Here is a 7763-nt window from a genome sequence, read left to right as displayed (position 1 = left end):
GCCCCTGCGGGGAGCTGCTCTGGCTGGACGTCGCCCCGCGCCCCGGGCGGGCGCCCTCGCTGCGGCTCGCGGGCCGCTACCTGCTGCCGCCCTGCAAGCAGCGCTGGCACACCTGCGCCGCCTTCCCGCCCCCGGGCGACCTCCTGGTGTGCGGCGACCGCCGCGGCTCCCTCCTCCTCTTCCCCTGCAGCCGCCCGCAGGGGCCGGTGGACGAAAGCCCCGGCTCTGCCGGCGGCGAGGACTCTGGGAGCGAGTCGGAGCTCTCCTTTTTGGCGCAAAAGGAGGCTCTTCCCCTCGAGAACCCGCTGTCCATCCTCTTCGGGCTCCACGGGAAGACAGGGGTCACCTCGGTGACCTGCCACAGCGGCTACATTTACAGCACGGGCCGGGACGGCTGCTACCGGCAGCTCCGCCTGCGGGCCCGGCAGCTGGAGGTCCTGCGGAAGCACAGGCCTTGCAAAGGGCTGCAGTGGATTGAGGAGCTGCGCTTCACCCCCAGCGGGGACGTGCTCGTGCTGGGCTTCCATGCAGACAACTTTGTGGTGTGGAGCACCCGGACCGGCGAGAACCTCCACTGCGTCCCCTGTGGCGGGGGGCACCGCTCCTGGAGCTACAGCAGCAGCCCCTCGGCCGAGGCCTTCGCTTACATCAAGCAGGGGGACGTGATGCTCTACTGCAGCTCTCCTGAGCCCCGCGAGCAGCAGGTGCTCCTGGCGTCCCTGCACGGGCGGCAGATCGCGTGCGTGCGGCGCCTGGGAGCCGTGCAGGCGCCCGGGCACGCCGCCACTGACGTCCTCGTCACCGGCAGCGAGGACACCATGGCCTGCGTCCTCACGCTCAGTGAGCAGTCCCGCACAGCCGTGCCCATCACCACGCTCGATGACCACATCTCCAGCGTGAGAGCGCTGGCGCTGGCCGGCCCCGCGCAGCCCGGCGCCGACGGCCTTTCCACCCTGCTCTTCTCCGGCGGGGGCCGGGCGCAGATCGAGTGCTACCAGCTGCTCCTCGCTGGGGACCCGGCCTCCGAGAGCACTGTGGCCTGCGAGGTTGTGCACGTGGCCTCCCACCGGCTGGACGAGCACTGGGACCGAATGAAGAATAGGCACAAGCTCATCAAGATGGACCCAGAGACCAGGTGACGCTCGGTGGCAGCCCGCGGTGGCAGTTGCGGGAAGGGCACTGGGACCTGCGCTGTCAGGGCTGGTCGTGGCTGGGCTGCAGCCCAAGATGGAAGGAGCCGGCTTGGCTTCACGTGTGCTTCCCTGGTGCCGTAGACCCAGGCGCAGGGCCGCGAGGGGCTTTGCGGGCTTAGGGAAGGGCTCGGTCCTTCCTCTTGTCGGCATCTTGCGCTGGACGGGGCGCTCCGCTGTGCCGCCCAGCACGCAGGCGGCCCCCGGGTGGTGAGCCAGCGTCGTGCGTTCGCTGCAGGTACATGTCCCTCGTGGTGGTGCCCGGGACCGACGCCGAGCAGCTGCCGACACCCTGCAAGTTCCTGGCTGCTGCCTGCAGTGACGGCTCCGTCCGGTGAGAAGCTGCCATGGGGCTTTGGGGGCAGGATGGCGGCGACAGGGAAAGAGCTCAGCAGAGGTGTTGCTGCCACGAGCTGTGCGCCGCGGCCACGGGCTCTGAGCCAGGACGGCGCATGTAGGACACGGTGCCCGGGCAGAGCGCCGTGGGGGAGCCCCCTCCTCCCCGAGCTGACTGTCCTCTGCTCCTACACAGCCTCTTTGGGCTGCTGGAGGCCGCCCGGAAGCTGGTGCTCGTGGCGGAGTCGTTCCACCACCAGCGCTGCGTGCTGAAGGTGGAGACGTTCCTGCACGCGCAGGCCGGAGGCGCGAGGTGAGCCCTGAGCGGCGCGGCCGGCGTCAGGAGCTGCCCTGTGGCGGAGGCAGGGATCGCTCCCGGGGGGCTCGGGCCGCGGGCGTGCGGCTCCCGTGACACCTCTGTCCTAGGAGACACTTCCTGTGCAGCGCAGCCACCGACGGCAGCGTCGCCTTCTGGGACATCACCGCCACCCTCGCGGAGGCCGCGGATGCCCTGCGCCGAGCGGAGGGGGAGGTGCAGCCCCTGGGTGAGTGTCTCCGCTCCTGCGAGGTGGCGGCAGCAGCAGATTTTCTGCCCTGTTGGGCGGCAGCGAGCATTGCCGCTCCCCTGACAGCCTGTTTTCCCAGCCCTGGGCGCCCCGCTGCTCACCATCATGGCTCACAGCTGCGGCGTCAACAGCCTGCACGTCCGGGAGGTGCCGCAGGGCCGGTACCTGGTGGCGAGCGGCAGCGACGACGGCTCCATCCACGTCTGCCTGGTGGAGGTGGCCCCGGGCGCCGGGGAGACCTGCCTGCACGTCCTGGAGCGGCTCTTGCGGCCCTGCGCCCACGCCGCCCACGTGACGGGCATCAGGGTGCTGCGGCCGGACCTGGTGCTCTCCGCCTCGGTGGACCAGCGCTTGACGCTGTGGCAGCTGGGCCCGGGCAGCCTGGAGGCTCTGAGCACCACCTTCTTCCACGTGCCCGACCTGGCGGAGTTCGACTGCTGGGAGGCAGCGGCAGAGCCTAGCGGGGAGCTGCACTACTACTGCGTGCTCTGCGGGCAGGGCCTGGAGCTGGTGCGCTGCGCGGTGCGCGCCACCCGCCCCGAGCCCCCGCCGCTGGAAGCGCCCCGGTGACGGGGGAGGTGTGCGGCAAAGCCCACGCCCCGTCTTGCTGCAGCGGGGATGGCGGGTGTCACGGGAACAGCCTGGCACCCGGCTCTGGCAGGGGACCCGCAGCAGGACTGGGACTGTCCCTCCTCCAGGGAGGAGAGGCCTCTAGCCACCACGGTGTAGGGCCAGCTCGGCCTTCATGGAAAGGCAGAAAGGATGGTGCTGGCCACAGGCACTGCCGGTGGTGCGCAGCCCCATCGGCAGCGCGCCCCAGCCACACTGTGACACCCTGAGCCAGGCCATCCCCACCAGAGCAGGCCTCAGTCCATTCCTCGAGCTGGCACGGGTGTTTGTGAGCAGCTTGGGCCCCAGCAGTCAGAGTGGAGGCAGGGACAAGAAGCGGAGCCCGGCCCCAGCCCTGCGCACAGCAGCCTCTCGCAGCGCCCCTGCGTGGGGCAAGGGGCCCTGGGTGCAGGCCTTCCCCCTCCCACCCCCCCCTGCAGCCTGCATACACAGCAGTTACACAAGGAAGGGGCCTTCCTCCTGCCCCAGCAATGCTCAGAGGGTGTCCAGCACTGAGGGACTGTGCCTCTGCCCCTCGGCATCAGGCTTTTGGGGAGCTGCATCCTGCTCCACACAGCTGGGCGAGAGCAGAACCTAGGGCTCCCTGCAGCCTCTTTTCCCAGCCCATCTCTACCTGCGCCCACCCCCACCTCAGCTGTCGCTGCAGGGGTCAGACAGACACAGCACTTGTCCAGCAGTAAGTGTATTAGGCCTGACCAGGGCCTGGCCCAGAGCAAGGCAGGGCCCGCCGGGCCCCGGGAGCTCTGCGCCAGCACAGAGGTGCCCTTCAATAAACAGCTTTGAGGGAACAGAGGCTGCAGCCTGGTGCTTCCCCGCCTCCCCCGTTGTACCCCACTGCCCGACTGGCAGACACGCTGCCAGCTCAGCTCTCCTCGCCCCAGCTAGCAGGCTTGTCCCGGGCACACGTACCCAAACCCTCCCTCAAAACCCATCGGGCAGGGAAGCAGTGCTGCGGGGCTCGAGGGTGCCTCAGCTCCGCTCCGTGGCCGGCGGCAGCCCCTCAGCCTGCTGCCTGTCCCCTCGCGTCCCCCATGGCGTGGCTGTCCGGCTGCGGCTCAGATCTGGCTGAGAGGCGGGAGATGCAGGGTTGCCAAGGCGCTGTGGAACATGTCCCTCACCGCTACCAGCAGCTGGAGGCGAGCAAACATCTGGTCAAACAGGTGAGGGAATGGCTCCTGCGGGGAGAACGGCAGCAAGGTGGAACCAAGGGCAAGGTGGGGCCAGTGGCCATAGTCCCCTAGGGCTACTGCTGCCTCTTTGCCCTGCCTGCATGGCCTCAAAGGCCAGTGCAGGGCTGCATCTTGCTGCTGGCACCGAGGAGCCTGCTCCTGGCAGTGCTGCCCCTCTGATGCAGCCCAGCCCAAGGGCAAGGCCTCCGCAGCCTGGGCTAGTGCAGCCACCCAGGAGGGCCGCAGCGCTGTCCCCCCATCCTTCAGCAAGTTGTCTGGGATATTTGACTCACCCCCAGGATGTGGACACGGTTGTAGTAGGAGCTGAAATCCATGCTGAGCTGGATCAGAAACTTGCACACCTATAACACGCAGAGCTAGCGCTGGCGCTGCAGGGTTTGTCTGCTCTTGGGCCATGTGCCTCCCCCAGCATCACGCACTGGCAAGCAGCACCCTCGGGTGCTCCGGCACACGGCACGTACCGTCTCTGTGCTGGCTGTGATCCGGATCCCCTTGCTGGGTGGGGGCAGCTGTGCTGCTTGCTGCAAGACTTCGGGAAAGGGCAGGAGATAGTTGAAGAGCAGAAGCCATTCGCCCTGCAAGAGTTAGGTGTGTCCGAGAGGGCCGGCTCCCCCGGGCCAGGAGCGTCTGCCCTCAGCAGCTGAGCGTGCACAGCTCCCTGCAGCCCCCCGCCCTCAGCACTCACCTCTTCCCGCAGGCAGGAGAAGTTCAATTCTGACGGTGGTGGCAAGGGGGGGTACGTGCCTGAAAAGGAGAGGAAAGACTGCTGCCATGCTCATCGGCATTGGGAGCTCTGGGGCCTCCCTGGAGCTTCATCACGGGCCATCAGACTCCTGCCTCTGGCACAGCCGCTGCCGAAGCGGTTGAGGGGCAGCTCGCGGGGCTTCAGGAACGACCGTGTTCCCAAACAGCAGCCCCGGAGTCGCTGCCACGGGAGGGAGCCCACTGGGCTGGGGCTCACCTCGCTCCACGGCCCGCTGGTAGGTGTCGAAGAGCGTGGCCAGCCGGGCACAGTTGTACATCACAAAGGCGCCACTCTTCGTTCCCTTGGTGGAGATGCTGCTGTCCTCCAGGTCCAGAACGATCTGAGGGAAGAGACAGGCTGTGGTCCAGGCTGCTCGGCACAGAGCCGGTCCTGGCACGACCCTGCACCTCCCACGGGAGAGTGGGGCCTTCCACACCAGGCAGAGCACGACCACCCACACGCCGAGCCTGTGCCCACCCTGGGCAGATGGGTGGAGGATACCAGGGCCGGCTGCAGGTGCGGCAACACCAGCCTACACCCACTTGCTTCATCTCGTGGGAAAGCCCTCTGCCCCAAACCCAGGACAGCCAAAGAGCCCACACAGCGCCCTCCCTCTCCCCCTTGCTGCTTGTGCCGCTGCTTCTGCCTGGCCTCAGGCTGTGCCCTGAGCCGTAGCTGCAAAAGAGCACTACGTCCCACTGCTCACAGGCCCCCCGGCCCTGCACGGACTGCTGCCGCGCTGGCCTGCCCTACCTGACTCCGGTGGGCAGTGCTCAGCATCTCAAACTTGATAGCAGCCGCCGTCAGGACGTCAATAACCTCCGTCCAGGCCTCATCTGTAGAAAACACAAGGGATGCTGCATATACAACTCATTCTATTCCCTCATACATACCCACCACCCCGAGGCAGGAACCCCCACGGGGGGCAGGAGGCTCCTGCTGAGGCTGGGGTACAGTCTGGGAACCAACACACCTCCCCAGGCCCTTCTCCCAGCAGTGAGAAGGGGAGCTCCACAGGCACTGCTCTGCTGGTGCCCTCTGGGACAGATCAGACACCTTCCTCCCATGCAAGGTGAGCACTCTGCTGCTTCCCAGTGGGGAGAGCCAGCACTGTAGGTGGGAGAGACATGCTGCCACAGCCAGGAGACCCCGAGGTGGGTGGGGAAGACACGTTGGAGCAGTGCAGAAGGGGATGGAGCAGCATCTATGCATGGAGCCGTGGAGCAAATCCTCACCTTGTGCAAGTTCCCCATACTTCATCACAGAGGCTTCGTACATCTGGCGCTTTCGGAGCCTAGGAGGAACACGGACAGTCACAGGCAGTCACCAGCTCCTCCCTCCCAGGCAATCCTGCTCCCGGGAGTGCCCATGGGCCCCCCCAGCCTTTGGGCTGCTGCGGTGGGTCACGCTGCACGGGGCCCAGCTCCTGCGCTGGCCTTTCCTCCCAGCAGTGCCGCTGGGGAGGGGGAGAGTTGCAGCCCCCGGCAGTCAGTGCTGACCGTGCCAGAGACCACCCAGCTAGAGGAGGCTACAAAGAGTGGAGTAGGCAAAATAGTTGTCATCCCTCTCCTGCCCATGCTGTGGAACTCCAGGCCTCTAGAGACGGCCACAAAGCTGCAGAAAAGCCTAACAGCGGAAGGCTGCTAGGACCACACAGAAACTTTCTTAAACTTCCTGCACACTCAGCTATTCAGAGAGCACCCTAGGTGTCCTCAGGGCCAAAGCAGAACCCAGACAGCCTTGGCAGGTGAGTGACAGAGCCGGCTCCTTGATAAATACCAACTTACTGGAAGTACTGGTCTGCCCCAACAGGGGACAAAGGCTTTGCCACCTTCACTGGTCCACAGACAAGGTGTTTCTGAAAGAGAGAGGAGACATCGGGCTCAGGTTCAAGGATTCAGAAGCTGTACCAGCACTGAAGTGCAGTGCAGGAAGAATTGAACCTGGAGAGCAGCCAGGGAAACTCTGCTCACACCTATGGAAACAGGTGTCGCAGGACAAGGGAAGCCCAGAGTCAGGAGCTGCTGAAGTACACCGGCGCCTTCAGTTAAGAAGGGTCTGATTCTAGCTGTGTCCCTGCAACCTCCTCCTGCCCTTTCTTCTTCGGCACTAAAATCCCAAGGGCAAAGCAATTGCTCCACAACCTGGGTGAGACTGTGGAGGGGCCAGCAGGGCTGAAGGGAAGACTCACAAACAGGTGAGGCTGGACCTCAGATTCACTGCAGGGACTGCAGGAGAGCTGGCTCAGCACAAAGATGCTGGGGGCCATGAGGAGCAGCGCATGACGTTCCTCACCTGCAGGGCTGTGTGGGCTCCCGGATCCAAAATCCTCCAGAGCAGATCCATCTGCTGCTGCTGGAATTCCTCCTCACAGCTCACCACGTGCACCACATGGCAGCAGCTTCCCTGGCCGCCAGCCTGCAGCAGAGCACAGCGGCGAGCTCAGACTCCGGTGCATGACAGAAAGGAACGCCGGCTGGGAAGCAAGAGCCAGGCAGCACGGCAGCAGGGTTACTCACGGCGCACTGCAGGACGGCCTGCTGCAGCTCCGCCAGGCACCGCAGCTTCTCCTCCGTCACTGAAAGGAGGAAGGAGGCTCAGGGAGGGAAGCGCGGGTGTGCTGCACCCCTGCTCCGTCCTGCCCCAGCCTGGCTGGGCTCAGATCAGATGGAAGAAGAAAAGCAAGAAAAGGCAATCTAGATCTAAACGTTCATTTTTGCAAAAATAATCAAAAAAAGAAAAGAAACAGGCTCATCTGCAGCCCTTCGCCCTCTGTGCTGCCACTCTAGTGATGTTACACTCGCGAAGCTCACCAAGAAGGACGTCCAGATTGGGGTCGTAGCCCTCCAGGCGCTGCTGCTCCACGAAGCTCTTCAGGTCCACTTTGCCCAGGACGTCCTCAGGCAGTGCGGCCGCGCCGGGCCCCTGCCCGCCAGCCACAGCGTAGGGCGACCGCGCCAGGGCCCGCTTCAGGGCCGAGGTGGCGTCAGCAGGGCTGGGGGAGGCGCAGGGCCAGGCGACACGGAGCCACCGCAGCACCTCCCGGCTCGCCTCGTCACCCGGGCTGGGCGCCAGGCGCACGCTGGCCCTGCGAGGGAGGGAGGGA

At 65.7% G+C, this 7763-nt stretch overlaps 2 protein-coding genes across 2 annotated transcripts; one reads left to right on the top strand and one right to left on the bottom strand.

Moving 5' to 3' along the window:
• Positions 1–5: 5 nt before the first annotated feature.
• WDR6 (WD repeat domain 6) lies at positions 6–3370 on the top strand (the record flags this gene model as incomplete). The annotated part of the gene is made up of 5 exons (XM_085309808.1): positions 6–1135; positions 1429–1524; positions 1723–1839; positions 1953–2071; positions 2172–3370. Coding segments are annotated over 5 exons (1953 nt in total), but the record flags the coding sequence as incomplete, so codon positions are not given.
• Positions 3371–3388: 18 nt separating this feature from the next.
• On the bottom strand, positions 3389–7750 carry DALRD3 (DALR anticodon binding domain containing 3; the record flags this gene model as incomplete). The annotated part of the gene is made up of 11 exons (XM_085309784.1): positions 3389–3897; positions 4185–4253; positions 4374–4487; positions 4598–4656; positions 4874–4997; positions 5411–5493; positions 5893–5951; positions 6445–6515; positions 6953–7075; positions 7177–7235; positions 7471–7750. Coding segments are annotated over 11 exons (1161 nt in total), but the record flags the coding sequence as incomplete, so codon positions are not given.
• Between the last annotated feature and the right edge of the window lie 13 nt (positions 7751–7763).

The sequence above is a fragment of the Rhea americana genome, unplaced genomic scaffold, assembly GCF_003343005.1.
Source record: "Rhea americana isolate MKP2758 unplaced genomic scaffold, rheAme1 scaffold_303, whole genome shotgun sequence".
Taxonomy (NCBI): domain Eukaryota; kingdom Metazoa; phylum Chordata; class Aves; order Rheiformes; family Rheidae; genus Rhea; species Rhea americana.
Note: the sequence above shows the minus strand (reverse complement) of the source record. Positions and strands in the feature narration are given on the sequence as shown.